The following is a 16,763-nucleotide window of genomic DNA, read 5'->3' as shown; positions in this document are numbered from 1 at the left end:
GAAAAGAAACACTGAATAGTGTTTGGAAAGTGTCTCTGTAGAACAGTCTGGACAACACATTCCATCAGCCCTTCACAGTTCTTTGTAGTGACTCCCGTGTCCCTAGGCTCCATTTCAGGTTAATTCCAGTCTCCTCGGTCAGGGTCTAGTCAGGGTGACAGAACTTCCTCCTGCTACCAAATGACATTTCCATTCTTACATGGAGGGGGCCTTGGAGCAGAATTCTCACATGACTTCCTTCACTGGTGCTGAGTGACAGCCACCGGCCCTGCGCTGAGCCTGGAGGAAGAGGAGGAGATAGAGGAGGAAGAGGAGGAGAAGAAGGAGAAAATGTACCCAGCAGGGAAGGAGGTGTGAAGGTGCCTTGTGGGGGGCAGGGAGGGCATCTGTCGATAACCCAGAAGCAGCACTGGAAGGTGTGCTGTACTCGAAGAGGGCAGGCCCTTAGGAGTAGAAGATAGGGAGGTGTCCGACTTGTTCTTTGAGGTCTGTGGCACTATCAATGCATGAGGATTTCTAGCCAGACAAACACTGCCAACCCCACTGAGCAATGTCCTTTGCCTTGACAATTTCCCAGAGAGGCAGAGAAATCAAACTCAGAAACTCAAGTCCATCACCAGTGCCTCTGGCTCATGCTGCTGATCTGCCTACAAAGCCCTGGGATTATCTCTAAATCCCTGCATGAATCTTATTAGGTATCACTTGTAATTTCTTTTTTTAAAATATATTTATTTGCCAGAGAGAGGAAGAGGCAGGGAGAGAAAGAGAGAGAAGGAGAGAGAATGGGTGTGCCAGGGCCTCTTGCCACTGCAAACAGACTCCAGATGTATGTACCCTCTTGTGCATATGGATTTACATGAGTACTGGAGAATCAAACTTAGGTCCTTAGGCTTTGCAGGCAAACACCTTAACTGCTAAGCCATCTCTCCAGCCCTCACTTGTAATTTGTAATGTTTGTGTGTCTCTTCTCTTTTCCTTGGATACTTGTTGCATAATTTTGAAGGAGATGGATAAGAGATAGTCAAGATGGGGTGAACCAAAAAGTCTGCAATCAAAAAGCCTTTTGGGGGCTGGAGAGATGGCTTATTAGTTAAGGCACTTACCTATGAAGCCTAAGGATCCATGTTCAACTCTCCAGATCCCACAAAAGCCATATGCACAAAGGTGAAGCAAAGTAAGGTCACATATGACCACTAGGTGGCACAAGCATCTGGAATTGGATTGCAGTGGCTGAGGCCCTGGCATGCCAATTCTCTCTTTCTCTCTCTGTAAAATTTTTAAAAAGGCTTTTGGAATCTGGCATGATGGTACACACCTGTAATTGTAGTACAGGGGAGGCTGAGGCAGAAGGACAGAAAATTCAAGGCCAGCCTGGGCTACAAAGTGACCCTGTCCCCTTCCCACAATAAATAGAAATATAAACCATTTGGGCTAACACAGAAATAAGAGATAATGTACAACAGCCTTGAAGAAGCAATGGTGTTCAATACCCACCACTCCAAACCCAAAGAATCCCAGCAAGGCAAATTAATTAACATTTAAAAGTTAAGATTGACAAGCCAACAGAGGTCATGAGTTGCTAACTTGGGTACATTCAGAAGAGAGGAAGCAAGAGAGGGCCGTGGCCACCGGGTGAGAAGTAGGGGGACGACAGGCAGGAAGAGCTGCTCAGGGCGTCAGGGGTCTCTCCTTGTCCTACGGCCATAGGAACCAAAGAGCTCAGAGGGAACCCCTGGAAGGGAGCCACCACCTGTGTGTCACAGCACTGCCTTGCCACCCACCCCGCTGCCACCTGGGTCTTGGCTCAGGGATTTCTCTTTCCCATCTGTGGTGGTTTGACTCCGGTGTCCCCCATAAACTTAGGTGTTCTGAACGCTAGGTTCCCAGCTGATGGAGATTTGGGAATTGGCACCTCCTGGAGGTGGTGTATGGCTGGGGGCAGGCTAATGGGTGTTATAGCCAGTTTCCCCATGCCAGTGTTTGGCACATTCTCCTGTTGCTATTGTCCACCTGATGTTGGCCAGGGGGTGATGTCCACCCTCTGCTCATGCCATTGTTTTCCCCTGCCATCATGGAGCTTCCCCTTGAGCCTGTAAGCCAAAATAAACCTCTTATTTTACCCACAAGCTGCTCTTGGTTGGGTGATTTCTATCAGCAATGCGGACCTGACTGCAACACCATCCCTGCTGGTTCTTTTTTGTTTGCTAAGGGAACTTGGGCACCTAAGGACGTGAAAGAGTCATCTTCATAGAAGTATTATTTCAATAAAACACAGGGAGCTGTTCTATTTGCGAACTCTGCAGAGGTAAGAGAGACCACTGTGTCTAAAAAATGAAGAACACATTGTAGAAATGGAATAAAAGGGGGTGAAGAGAACCAGTCTGAAGAGGAAGTGCGGGGCTGAGAGCGGAATTGAATGTACAGCAGGAGTAAGAAACAAGAGCTATGTACCGGGGAAGTTACCGAGAAGGAAGAGGAATGTCACAGAGAAGGAAAAGACAGGTTCTAAAATGAAGGGGAGGGGCTAGAGAGAAGGCTTAGTGGTTAAGCGCTTGCCTGTGAAGCTTAAGAACCCCAATTCGAGGCTCAATTCCCCAGGACCCATGTTAGCCAGATGCACGAGGGGGCGCACGTGTCTGGAGTTCGTTTGCAGTGGCTTGAGGCCTTGGCACGCCCATTATCTCTCTCTCTCTCTGTCTGCCTCTTTCTCTCTATGTCTATCACTCTCAAATAAATACAAATAAACAAAAAAAAATTTTAATGAAGGGGAGGTTAAAAAATACATATATATGGTAATCCCAGCACTCGAAAGGCAGAGGTAGGAGGACTGCTATGAGTTTGAGGTCACACTGAGACTACAGAGTAAATTCCAGGTCAGCCTAGGCTGCAGCAAGACCCTACCTTAAAAAAATGTATATATGGAAGACAGGTCTCCATCATCTTTTAAGGTAGGGTCTGGCTTACCTGAGTCCTGGGAAATTGAACTGAGGTCCTTTGGCTTTGTAGGCAAACGCCTGAACCGCTTAGCCATCTCTCCAGCCCTGGTTTTGTATTTTTGAGATAGTCTTATTGTGTATCCCTGGCTGGCCTCAAATTTGTAGCAATCTTCTTGCCTCAGTATCTCACGGCACAGGATTATGGGTGTGAACCCACCACACCCAGCTCAGAGGTTTTTTTTGGTTTTTTTTTTTATTTTTTTACTTAAAAAAATAGTCTGTGGGGGGGGGGGCCGCTGGAGAGATGGCTTAGTGGTTAAGTGCTTGCCTGTGAAGCCTAAGGACCCCGATTCAAGGCTTACTTCCCTAGGACCCACATTAGCCAGATACACAAGGGGACACACACATCTGGAGTTCATTTCTAGTGGCTGGAGGCCCTGGCATGCCCATTCTCTCTCTATCTGCCTCTTTCTCTCTCTGTCTGTCGCTCTCAAATAAATAAATAAAAATGAAAAAAATTAAAAATAAAATAGTCTCTGGATGTAATTCAGTGGTGTAATTGTATAACAGAAAACTTGAAAACCCCAGATTGTTCTCTGCAAATTAAAATGGAGCAAATGCGACATGAGTTGAAAACAAGACTAAATTAATACAAAAAAATGGAAGTAAGCACTAAGTAGTTATCTCTACAAATACTTTGAAAAGTGTCTTTGTCATTTAAAAAAATATTTTCAAAAATCAGATAATATTTATGATGAGTTAAGTTCCCCAATATTCCAAGTCTGTGGCTTGGAAAGCAGAAAGCTCAATGGCTGAGCCCCTGACAAGGACACTAAGGGAAAGAAACAGGTACTGAATGAGCTGGGCCGACTCCTTCGTCCTTCGGGCAATCTAGATCCATCCACTCTTTCCCACCTGCCCTGTGTACAAGAAGTACAGAGCACTTCACCCAGCCTCAGCCAAAGGAAGGTGAAAGTGGGAGCAGTTACTATTTGTCCTTCCCACCCCACCTGTTGCTGCCCCTGTGGGGTGGCTGGAACTGTGTTTCTACTCTGGAGGTCACAGCTAAGCCAGTTGACCTGTTCTACAGCCGGGGCTGTGCCAGGCTCCGGTGACAGCCCTCCCTCCTTTGCTTCTTTAAGTCCAGGAGGTGGGGGTAGCTTGCCAGTTTGCTTCTCACCTCTTTTGAATATACCAACTATTTCCTGCTGGGATCCTGCCTATTATGCACAAAATGAGGAATGAATAAAGGAAGGTAACAGCAGTAATAAGAGAAATTTTACCATTATATAATACAAAACCATGCAGAACTGTGTGCCAGAAAACTTGAAAACCTCCATCAGTGGATAAATTCTCTGCAAATTATAATGGGGCAAATGTGACATGAGATGAAAACAAGACTAAACCAACACAAAAAAAAAAGAGTGGAAGTAAGCACTAAATGGTTATCTCTAGAAACGTTCTGAAAAGTGGCTTTGCCATTTTAAAAAAATTTTTCAAAAACCAGATGCTTCTCCCTAAGGTATATGTTTTCTTCCCCCAATGTTTCCCACTGTATTATTTTAGAAAAACTTGCCAATATAATAAGGTATAAAATGAATAGGAGTTGTAAGTATGTGGAAGGAAACCACACAATGATCGTGATTTGTCAATTATAAAATATGAAGGTCTATTAGGGAGCTGGCAAGATGGCTTAGCCATTGGATCCACGTAAGCCAGATGCACACAGTGGCACATGTCTGGAATTCACTTGCAGCAGCTGGAGGCCCTGGGGTGCGCTCTCTCCTCTCTCTCTCTCTCATTCTCTCTCTCTCTCTCATATAAATACATTAAAAAATGTGAAGGGCTATCGAGAATAAACAAACTGGGCCTAGGGAAATGGCTTAGTGGATAAAGCCCTTGCCAGCCAAGCCTGAGTGCCCAAGTTTGATACTCCCAGGATCCCACATAGGAAGCTGGAAGCCATGGCAGGCTTCTGTAACCCCAGAATGCTGGTGTCGAAATGGGCAGTGAAGACAGAGGAATTTCCTAGATGCTCACGGTGAGTTCATCAGTGACCCACAACAGTGAGGAGAGAGAGACCTTGCTCAAAAATGTGGTGTGCACCAGAAAGTAGTCTTCTCACCTCCACCCACACTGTGGCATGCATGTGCACACACACACACACACACACACACACACACACACACACACACACGTGAAGAAAAACCAAATAAGTAGCTGAAAGATAATTTGAAATAATGAGGAATGGTCAAAGTGACAGAATCAAAGATGAATTCGTAAAATTCCCCATAGGAACTTGATTAACATGAGCCAGTAATTTGGGGTACCATTCACAGCTGTAACAGGACATGAAGAAGCCACAGTGAGACGTAACTTCACAGAGCTAACACAATAAGATAATGAAACACCAAGCTGACAAATTATATTTGGATTTTATGCCATTTCAATTGAGGCCACAATAGTAAACTTTCTCCAACTTCACATGACCGTCTCGTTCACCTGAAAGAGTACTTGGACATGACAGATCTGAAACTCCTAGGACATTTTGTTAAACAGTTGCAGTGCATTTGTACTGATACTGGTATAAAAAGGCATCCTTGGAGCAGGTAAACAGGCAAAGGAGAGACACTTAAGTGTATAGGACAAGGAAAAGGAAAGGAATAAATTATTTAGTAAGAGGTTTTGAGAAAAATGATTACTTGAGAAAATATGCCTAAATCTTTACCATTTGCCATTCATTAAATTAATTCTAGCAAGATCAAAGGGTTCTAATGGAAAACAAACTTGACCCCAGAATCAATAGTCCATGACCATTTCATCTGTCTGTATCTATTACACCATGATAAGCATATGACACCCATTCGTCCATTAGTGCACCCAACAAGTACCACATAGGTCCTCTTAGTCCAGGTTTCCAAATGTGGCCAGGGCTTGATGTATTTAGATAAACAGTTGGAGTTTCATACCTTAGCCTGAACTGATTAGCTACAAAGGCCCAATCCTGAACCTCCTGCAACCCACAGGAAGAAGCAAGGGATTTCTATGTGCAGGGGTGGGGATTCTTGCACTGAAAAACAAAAGACATCACACAAGAAGATGTGTAGATTTTGCAAAAACATATAAACCTTCCATGTCAAAAAATACAGAGCATGAAGATGAATGAATGACAGTGAAAATAACTGCAATGAATGAGATCCAAGCCACGTATGCAATCAGGTCACATAACTCCCACAACCTTACTTTTTTATTTTTTCCTTTGGTGAACCTGGGGATTGAACCCAAGCACTTGGGTATATGAGGGAAGCACTTGACGCATGAGCTATATCACCAGCCTTTTCTTTGTTTGTTTTAGCCCAGGCTGGCCTGGAACTCCCTCTGTAGCCCAAGCCTCCCTGGAACACATGGCACTTTTCCGTCTCAGCTTTATACAGTGCTTATAAAAGAAAAGTGTTAGAAAAAAACGACAAGGCCATTCTCAAAGAGGAAGTCTGAATGCCAACAGGCCTGTCCAATAAGCTCAGCGTAAGTGAATATAGATCAAAATGAGCCCAGCCACCTTGACCTTGTGACTTTGGGCATGTAGAACAGGGTGTGGGAATGAGGAGGACACGCACCATCTTCACTGCTCACCAGGGCCATACATTGGAACAAAACTCCTGGATAGCTCTGCCCTGCTGTATCAAGAGCCTAAACAGGGGCCTGTTCTGTGATCCAATCACTTCACCCCTGGGAGTCTATAATCAGCAGTGTGTATCATATTTCTGCCCAAACATCTAAATGGCAGTCATGTTTATAACAAGAAGACCTTGTGGATAACACAAATGTCTGACAACAGAAGAATCATTTCAACAAAGCATGGCGTGTCATGTCATAGAATTCAGTACATCTGTGAGGTCTGGTGTCAGGGAATAAATTCTAGCTCAGTGCAAAAAAAAAAAAAATAATAATGTTGCCACTGGAAAACTCAGACTGTAGTAAGATGTCTTTATAATATGTATATATGAAATACAGATTGTATACATATATGGAGAGACAAAATGAGAAGATATAACATTGATGATTTTTTCTATATACTTTGTACTTTATGCTTAATAGTTTTTGAGAGACAGGGGGAGAGTGGCTGGCCTGAAAAACATAGTGATCCTCTTGCACCAAATACCCAAGTGGTGGGATTATAAGCATGCATGTGCTACCACACCCAGCCAGTACCATTTTTATGTCACCTAAAAGAAGGCTGCACCATTTGTTAGAGGCTCCGTCTATTCCTACATCCACCTGCAGCCAGTGAGCACCTCCTCTTTGCAGAACAGGTGCTGGCCCAGCCAGTCCTTTGGTCAGTCTTCCACAATGTGGTTTATAACTAGACCTGGGGCTGGAGGGATGGCTTAGCAGTTAAGGCGCTCGCCTGCAAAGCCAAAGAACCCAGGTTCAATTCCCTAGGACCCATGTAAGCCAGATGCACAAGGTGGCGCATGTATCTGGAGTTCACGTGCAGTGGTTGAAAGCCCTGGATGCCCATTCTCTCTCTCTCTCTCTCTCAAATAAGAAAAATGAAAAAAATATGACTATTGGGCTATAGTAATACGATGGAATTTGTGTGCAAGGAGCAGAGATGACTTCACAAGATGGCAGAGTCAGACTTGGACCCTGGGGAATCCACAGCCTCCTTCTCCCCACCTCTTTGCCCACACGGCGGGAGCCTGCTGCCACTGTTTATACGGGGCTCCCCACCCACCAGACATGCAGTTTTGCTGCTGGCAAGCTTTTACAGAGCCATGGGATTCTGCCCTCTCATCCTCAAAAGGTTGTGCCGGTGTGGCTCTCCTCTTGATTTTCTCCCTATCCTCCCTGGTTACACTGGGCTCTCTCCCCCTCAGGCTTCTCAGTGCTCAGCCCTGGGCCCAGCTATCACTGGTCATTCCTGCGTGCATCATTCAAGTCCTCTTCCTGTCTCAATCTTGCTGAGCACTTCCTCTGAGGAGCCCCCCACAACAGCTCCGCGTCTCCCGAGGCCTTCAGGAAGTCCCCGAAGCGACACTGCTCTCCTCTCCTCTCCTCTCCTGCTGTGGGGCTTTCTTCACAGACACGTTCTTTCTGCCTCTGCGTCACAGATGTCACTAGTCACTTTTTACGGCCAGTGGGCCTGGGAGACTGCTCAGTCAGTAAGCACGGGACCTGAATTTGACTCCCAGAGCCCACGTAGAAATGCCAAGTGTGGGGTCTGGAGAGATGGTTTAGTGGTGAGGGTGCTTGGCTGCAAAGCCTAATGACCTAGGTTTGAATTCCCAATATCCACGTAAAGCCAGATGCACAAAGTGGCGCATGCTTCCAGAGCTGTTTGCAGCTGCTGGAGACTCTGGTGGCCCGTTCTCTCTGTCTGTCTCTTTTATCTCTTTCTCTGCTTGCAAATAAATAAGTAAATAAATTTTTAAAAATCTTAATGCCAAGTATGGTGGTGCAGACCCATAATCGCAGATCTGGGGAGGCAGAAGCAAGTGGATCCCTGGAACTCACTGGACAGCCAGTCCTTCCTAATTTGTGAATTCTAAGCCAATGAGAGACACTTTCTCACAAAGAGATGGATGGTATACAAGGTTGTCCTCTGGCCTATACACATGTGTATGCCTATGTGTGCACACACATACATGCACACACACACATGTGAACATGCATACACATGTATGACTAACATGTACACATATACATATTAAAAATAAAATTATACCGGGTGTGGTGGCGCACGCCTTTAATCCCAGCACTCGGGAGGCAGAGGTAGGAGGATCGCTATGAGTTCAAAGCCACCCTGAGACTACAGAGTGAATTTCAGGTTAGCCTGAGCTAGAGTGAGACCCTACCTCGAAAAACCAAAATAAATAAATAAATAACAAATAAGATAAAATAACATAAGCAGTATTTTGGCATAAAGAATGCATTCAGTGAGTACCTGCTATGTGCCTGGTCTCAGGCTGTTCACAGTACTCCTATCCCCTTACTTTTCTCTCCTCAACCTTGCTTTTTAGCTATGGATAGACAGCCCTCCAAAGAAGATGCATAAACACCGAGTGAGCATGTAAAAAGACTCAGCGTCATTAACTGTTATGGTGTCAAGTCAAAACCACAGTAAGATACCACTTCACAGCCACTGGGATGATTACAAATAAAAAGACAGAGCCAGACGCGTGTGGTGGTGCACACCTGTAATCATGGCGGTGGGGAGACCGAGGCAGGAGGATCAGGAATTCAAGCCAGCGTTGACTGTATAATGAGTTCAAGGCCAGCTTAAGTTATATGAGCTCAGTCTCAAAAACAAAATCAACCAAAACAAACAGACAAAAATACTTGATGGCCGGGATTTGATTCATTAGTACTGGGCTGAAATCCAGAAACATAAAGTGGCACACGCGTCTGGAGTTTGAGTTATAGGAGACCCTAGTGTGCCCATACTCCCCTTCTGTTTGCCCCTTTATCTCTCTAAATTAAATAAATACAAACATATCCATTTTGAAACCCAGGGCTCGGGAGAAGGCTCGGTGGGCAAAGGCCCTGCTGTGCAAGTGGGATCCCTGTTTGGATCGACGAGAGGTCGGTTCTGTGACTCCAGCGTCTGTAATGGCGGCACTGTGTAAAGCGTTGGGGGAAGGCAGGCAGGGCACAAGAAATGCCACCTCAGTCAAGGTAAGGACTGATGCCGAGAGCTGTCCTCTGACCTCCACACATGCGTCATGGCTCCTGTATGCTGACTCGCACACACATGCACACACACACATATGTCCAGCCAAAAAAAAAAGGGAGTGAAAATAAAAGCAAGCAAACAAAAGGCAGATGATCATCAGTGTTGGTGAGAACGTGGATCACTGGACCCGTCACTTCTGGCTGGTGGGACGGTGAAGGGTACCACTGCTGACCACAGTCTAGCAGTTCCCAAAACGCGAAACGCATTCTATGTGACCCACGTTCCACTCCGAGCTTCATCCTCAAGACGACTGCAACCGTGCATCCACTCCGAGATTTGTTCATAGATATTCACAGCAGCATTGTTCTCAACAGCCAAAAAACATAAGCAACCCAATGTCCCTGAACTGCTGACTAGATAAACCAGGTGTGGTTACTAGTGAGCCACCCAAAGGACTGATTCGTGCTACAGCGCAGATGACCTTGACAGCATTCTGCCAAGTGAACAAACCTAGGCACCAGTAGCCACATGTCATATAAATCCACATGCACAGAATGCCCAGAGTCAGAGATGGAAAGGAGATTCGTTGTTTCCAGAGATTAGGGGAGGGAGAGTGGAGAGTGATTGCTCAGGGTTCACAGAGTCGTTGGGGAACAGCGAAAATGCTCTCAAGTCAGACAATGGTTCTGGGTGCACAACACCCTGACTGTTCTAGAGCCCACTGAGTGGTCCATTAGAGCGCGGAAGGCCAACTCTCTGTATGTGAATTATGCTTCAATTATAGAACTATAGCCCAATGAATGGATTCTGGGTTGTCAGGAAGGCTAGCATCTTGCCAACGTAGCACATCGGATCTGGGCAGCTCCACAGCTCTGCTCCCCAGGACCCCAAGGCTTGCTGTGAATTGTGGAGCAGTAGCAGAGTTCCTTTCACTGCATCTCTGGGGCAGGGAGGTGGGCCTTGCTGGAGACCACAGCTCGCCAAGACACTGGACTTCATGTCCCAGAGAGATGGGATCATTCAAGTGAGAACTGATGTCCATGAGCCGGTGACTTTAGCCTATCAGATAGGCCAACATGTGAAAGGCACCTGAGTGTCTGCCACATACCTGGATGATGGTTCCCAGGATGCTGACCATGGGCACAGAAAGCCCAGAGACACTCAGCTGTGACAGAGTCATTCTGAGTCACTTCACACTGATAAGACAATTGAGTGGACTGCATAGATCTTTATGGTCACAGAGCTTCCTCCTGGTGTTGGGGACAGAAGCAAACCCCAAGAGAGCCATCCTTAGATAATGGCCCGTTATTTTTCTTTCTTTTTTTTTGTGTGCATGTTCGTGTGTGTGTGCCAGAGGGAGATGGGTGTCTCCTTACTGCTCCTCTGCCTGATTTCCTTGTGACAATCTCTCATGGAACCTGGAGCTCTTCATTTTTTTCAGCTACACTGGCTTATTAGCAAGTCCCAGCAATTCTCCTGCCTCGGCCTACCTCCTCACTGGAGCTTCCATGGCCACACCTGGCTCTTTACATGGGTGCTGGGGATCAAACTCAAGTCTTTGTGCTTGCACAATAAGCACTCTTACCCACAGAGCCATCTCCCCAGAGCCCTGGCCTGTCTTCTTACGTCAAGCTGACTTGAGACACCTGTGGGCCTCCAGCTACTTGCGGTCAATACCAGATATGGAAAACAGTACCTTCCTACATTTGCAGAAAAGTCATTAATGAGCTGTGGATATTTTACAGAAGGAGGTTGGAGGAAGGAAGATATCAGCCCACGCACCCCGCTCCCCCACGGTACGGTACATGCATCCCTGAGATGGACTTGTCTGCCTCCCCAAGTCCCTTCTTTGGTGTTTCAGGCCTTTGACCCCCACCTACTTCTGACTGTCCTACTAAGAAGAGTGTGAGTGGACGTCTTGACCCTGCCATTTGTTAGTCCTATAAACTTGGAATGGGCCACCATCTCTCTGTGTCTCAGTTTCCCCATCTGTGAGAAAGGTAGTACTTCCTCTGAATGTCACAGTGGAGTCACTGTGTGTGAAGAGCTTAAAGCGGCTGGTGACACTTGGTAAACTCTAAGCGCTAAGCGCACCTTCTGCTATTTGGATGGTCATATGATTTCTTCCAAACTAGCAGAGTGCCTTCTTGGAGGGGTGGTAGGTTTCTGTGGTAAATGTCCTGTGCTTCTTCATGCTATATTGATGGGGTCACTGAGCCCAGGCTATCTCGTGGCCTGTCCCTGGGTCAGAGCCTGATCCCACCATCAAGCCAGGCTGTGCTGTGAAATGCCGTGCGCTTAGGGAAACCATCCGTAAGGCAGACCAAAGCCAGACACAGGCTCCATGAGAGAAAGGCTAGACATCTCCAGAGCAGATTAGGGGGAACACCTCCCCTGTGGACTGGAGCCAACTGATCTTATTGATTATGGGCTCCATCTGCTACTTCAGGGAGCAGAGAGGTTACACCCCAATAATATTGGGCCACAGTTCTAGCTCTGTGAAGCTTGGGCAGGAGGAGACCATTTGGCTGGCCCATCCTGGAAGGCATCTGCAGAATGCAGTACTGGGTGACCATGCTGGCCCTATTCAGCAGGGGAGGAGGGTCCAAGCCTGGTAGTCTCTGTCCACCATGGCCGATGTCACTTTCAGGGCCCACAGGCTTCCTGGAGCACAGGGATCTGAGTAGGGACCAGTGAAGATGACATAGGCTTCGTTCCGAGGAGCCCACGGCCCTTCTGCTGCTGAAACGGCTGGATTTTAACAGTGCCGTTCTCTTGCTGGGGTCTCATTAGGCCAGCACTCTGGGCCCCAGATGCCAGTCCAAGTTCCCCCGAAGCAAGGCTTTCTGAGTGGCTGAGGCAAGATCAAAGCCTTCCTGGTAGGTGACAGGGCTGACCTCTCTCGAGGAAATAAAAAGCAAGGCGTGGGGCGAATGTGTTGTGCTCCTAAGTCACGTGGGTAGCACTGAATTGTTGCCTTGTCTTTCTGCATGGTCTTTCCCCCTCCCGCAGTTGTACCTAGTCAAATTCTCTAGCAGGAAGGCCCTCCTGACAAGGGTGTGCTCTTCCTGAAGCTCCAAACACACCTAAACTAGCAGGTGGAAGTCCTGTCACTGTCCCTCACCCACCAGAAGGGACAGGGATGAAGTCTCAGGGGACTAGGCAGAAGAGTTTCAGGTGCCATGTGGAGCAGGTAGTGAGGTCCTTCTCCAGCGCATGCTCCAGAGCAGATGGGCCGTGTGGCTGTCTTCACAGCCCTTGTTCACTATTAAACAGGCTTACTAAGGACCGCAACCCACAGCTACAAGACCCAGTATCCTCATACGCTGGCTGCTGTCCAGAGAGACAGCTAATGTGTCAAACCTGTCACTTCCAGAACCTCAGAAAGCTCTCCAGCCCCATACCCCATCTCGTCCCTGACGCTGACGCCTTGATCTTCACTGCCAGGGGTCCGGACACTGGTGGGGGCAGAGTGGTGGGGGCCGGACCCCACCATCCACAGGCGGCGGAGAAAGTAAGGATGTGGGCTTTGTTTTACAGGAAGTTAAGTCTCTTTGTATTAAAGGACTGGCTCCTAATGATTTCTCAAATTAAAAAATAACATTTTACTTTTTTTTTAAAAAAAAAAAAAACACACACACATTTCTTGGTGCTAGAAGATGTTCTATTTCTTACACCAGGGTGGTGGATGAGGAATAAGCAGAGGAGAGTGTGGTGGTCTTGGGTGTCCCATGGTCTACAAAAGAGCCTGGCCCTGCAGAAAGGGTGGGTCCCCACAGCAGAGCAGGATGCAAAGGAGACCCTTGAGCCTGGGGTAGGTTCTGGGAGGTTGGTGAGAATTAAGGCCTGGGCTGATAAGGTAGTGACCATCGTTGGGGACCATCACGTACACCTCCCTAGGGTGCAGCTCTGCACACCACCTTGGCTCCGTGGGAACTCTGGGCAGACAAGGCAGGGGTGGTGGCGGGTGGGGGGTGGAAGGAACACAAAGTTAGAGTCTGTCCACTTAGAGGTCCTGCAAGGCCCCTCAGGCTTGGACTCTTCCTGATCTGGCCCCAGACTCCAAGATCTTGTTCCCAGCCTTAAATAAGAGAGCCCTCTCTCAAGATGTATTATCTGTAACTCAAACACACCCTAGGCCTTGGTTCTCTGTTAGTACCAGAAACAATGCAGGAAGGACATACTTTTATAGGGCACTAAAGGCTGTCAGCCCACATAGCCAACTCCTACCAGAATCTTCATTGGCTAAGGTCACACTGGAGCAGGGTGAAAAACGCACATGGGCCAGTGGAGTCAAGCTAAACTTGTGAAATGCTGAAGCGTCCTGCCGCTTTAGGACCCTTCATTGGTTGGTCTCCATGGACATTGCCTTAGGGATGTCCTGAACACCTGCAGCCCTTCTCCTGAGAAAAGGAAGCTAGCAGCTCAGTCCACCAGCGTGGAATGGTGAGCCAGGAGCGCATCTGGGCTGGTCTCTGGTACCTAGCTAACTCTGTAAATGTAATGGCTCTCTTGCTTCTATACCAGTCCCATCACATGCCCAGCTTGACTGGACACAGGAGGGGGTGGGCAGCCCAGTTAGTAGTCTCTGGGGGCAGATGACCTTAACCTTGATTACCATCACTTGCTTAACCTGTGCAGGCCTCAGTTTTCTCATGTGTGGGTCAAGGTGTTCACAAGAGCTGAGCTCTTGAAGATGAAACTAGCCCACAAACGCCTTGCACAGCAGTTCCCAGGGTGAGTCAGAACCGAGAGCCATCTATGGCCAGTCACCCACTTCCCTCCTGCCTGGAGAGAGCGGCTCTGGCTCCTCAGTGGGACCTTGCTACCAGCCCAAGGACGCTACCTGAGACGTGTGAGGAGACACACCCTTCCTAACTGTGGCCCAGCCCTGCTCACGACTGGAACCAAGATGTGGACAGATCACAGGGCTGCAGGGCCAAGACCTCCCACTAATGTGGAATGGGCTGGGTATTAAAAGGGAATCTCCAGCAAATGGCCTGTGCCTCTGTTGTTAGGACAACCGGCTCATTCAGCAACGTCCTCCAGCCAGGCCGTGGGGAGAGCTGACGGGAGGAGAAGTCCAGATGTGTGGGGACACAGCTGAGTGCCGAGGAGGGAGAAAGGCCCAAGGGAGAAAGACCAGCTGTGTGGTGGCTCCCTCTGTTCTCAGGGCTCAGAATGCAACTTCTGGATGAACTGAAAGCCCTTTCTTTACTAATTTCACCTCGGACTTGGGTCCCCAAATGGACCTATAGGACCTACATAGCCTGGGCGTGGGAAGGGTTCCCTCTTGGCACTTTCGCTTCTCACTGGGCATTTTTGACCAACACCTGCGCTGATCAAGTTGATTTCTAACACACCCTCTATGCCACATCCCCGAGCTTCCTAGGAAGCTCAAGAGTCCAGATTTCCTTCTAACCCAGAAGCCCAAGCAAGGCTCCCCACCAGCCTGCAATGCAGCTCACAGAGGGCTGCAACGTGGGTCAGACCCAGAGTGGCTCTGAGAGGTAGCAGGCTCCGAGACCACCGCCATGACACAGGTTTCCTCCAGGGCCAGGGCCAAGGCCCAAGGCGGGCCTCAGATGGACCACGCAGAATGGCAGTGTGCCAGCCAGGTCATGCCATCCCGTGACATAAAACCCCCAGCCCAGTGCCAGGCCTCTGGCTAGCTTTCCCCTCCGTGATCTGGGGCTCGGAAGGCGGCCCGAGGGCGAGGTACTCACAGCACACAGAGCGCGTGTGCCCGCGGGATGGACTCGCTGGCACGCACGAGGAAGCTCCCGTCCTTGCCCGTCCTGGAGAGTAGCTCCTCCGCCTTCGAGCGGGTGATATTACCGTGGTTCCAGCCGGGGACCATGGTGGACATGGTTCTTCTGGGCGGGATTTGGCCACAACCCCCAGCGCTGGCTTGTCGCCCGGGTGGCCGAGGGCCCTGCGAGACCCGCAGCCTGTCACCTCTGCGGCTGCCACCAGCTTAACTGACTGACTTCCTGTTTCAGGCGCTCAGTGAGGGAAAGGAAACCGAGCTGTGGAGAACTTCCTCATTACAGAAACCAAGGGAGTGGGGGCTGGCGTCAGCTACCTTCCTACTGGGGCCAAGCCTCGGTGTGCCCACCCTGCCCTCTCCCTCGCTGGCCTCTGAGTGGCCCTCAGCTTCCAGAAGCTTCCAGCATCAGCCAAAGTTGTGCCCGGGGAAAGCATCGGCTGCTTTAGTGTCAGGGTTCACAACTGGCTTCTACCGAGTGTGGATGGGCCAAAGGAGTGGTCACTAGGAAGCCTATGTTGATGCCAGCATGGGCAGTCCTTGGGCCTTCCAACTGTACGCCACCCCCACCATAACCAGGAAACAGATCTCCTCAAATTAGACCAAGGTCTGTCCCCAGAGCAAAACAAAATGGAGGAGGCATAGTCGCTCCTTCTCCCTTCCTACGCTGGAGACTTGTGACTCCAGACCCACACCTGGGTGCTGGAGGACCCTGGCTACCAGCCCCGAGGATGCCAAGGGGTCAGGGGTGACTGGGTTTTACTCCAAGGGCTTCTCAGGCTCCAGGGGCAGCACTTACTTCCTTTCCCTGCTCTGCAGACGTGCAGGGAGCCTGAAGGGCTGGGGATACGAACCTTACGGCCCCCATGCAGCCTGAACGTTTCCTCTGGACCCCTCACAGGCACTTGGGAAGCAAGCTCTGAGAAGACACATCCTCAAAGGGCAAGCTGGTGACTTCAGTGCCATTTGTTCCCAAGTTCTGCACTGCAATCAGATTTTTGCCCCTCTGTGGCTGGGCATGGCCACATCTTGTCCACTGCTCAGACAGAGGCCATCATTCAGTGCCAGGAGAAGTCTGAAGGGTCTAAGGCAGGCGCTGTCTCTTGGATCCCAGAGCTGGGTGCCCTCAGGTTGGGCCCACCAAAGACGAAGGGGCAAATGCTGGCCTGCCGCAGAAGGTGTGTCTTCCACCCCAGCAGCCAAGCCTTGTCCCCAGAGACATGACAGTGAACTTGTAGCCCAACAGCTCCCCCACACTGGAGCTGTGGGAGCTTGAGCAAGCTGCTTATCTCACTCAGCCTCGGTTTCCTCTTCTCTTAACTTGCAGGCGTGGCCCTGAAAGTGGACCTGGTGTGTGGGGGTTTTGAGCTCCACAAGGATCAAC

The 16,763-nt window shown here is 48.9% G+C and overlaps 1 protein-coding gene across 1 annotated transcript in view; it reads right to left on the bottom strand.

Moving 5' to 3' along the window:
* The window catches only part of Inpp5d (inositol polyphosphate-5-phosphatase D), a 128,544-nt gene extending 112,982 nt beyond the window's left edge, over positions 1-15,562 (bottom strand). Inside the window, exon 1 of the mRNA XM_045148158.1 lies at positions 15,339-15,562. Within this exon, the coding sequence (XP_045004093.1) occupies positions 15,339-15,481 (143 nt within the window). The 5' untranslated portion in view covers positions 15,482-15,562. The remainder of the gene's footprint in view (positions 1-15,338) is intronic.
* Positions 15,563-16,763: the final 1,201 nt, after the last annotated feature.

The sequence above is a fragment of the Jaculus jaculus genome, chromosome 4 (assembly GCF_020740685.1).
Source record: "Jaculus jaculus isolate mJacJac1 chromosome 4, mJacJac1.mat.Y.cur, whole genome shotgun sequence".
Lineage (NCBI taxonomy): Eukaryota > Metazoa > Chordata > Mammalia > Rodentia > Dipodidae > Jaculus > Jaculus jaculus.
The sequence above is the reverse complement of the archived record's forward strand: the minus strand, read 5'-3'. Positions and strand labels throughout refer to the sequence as shown.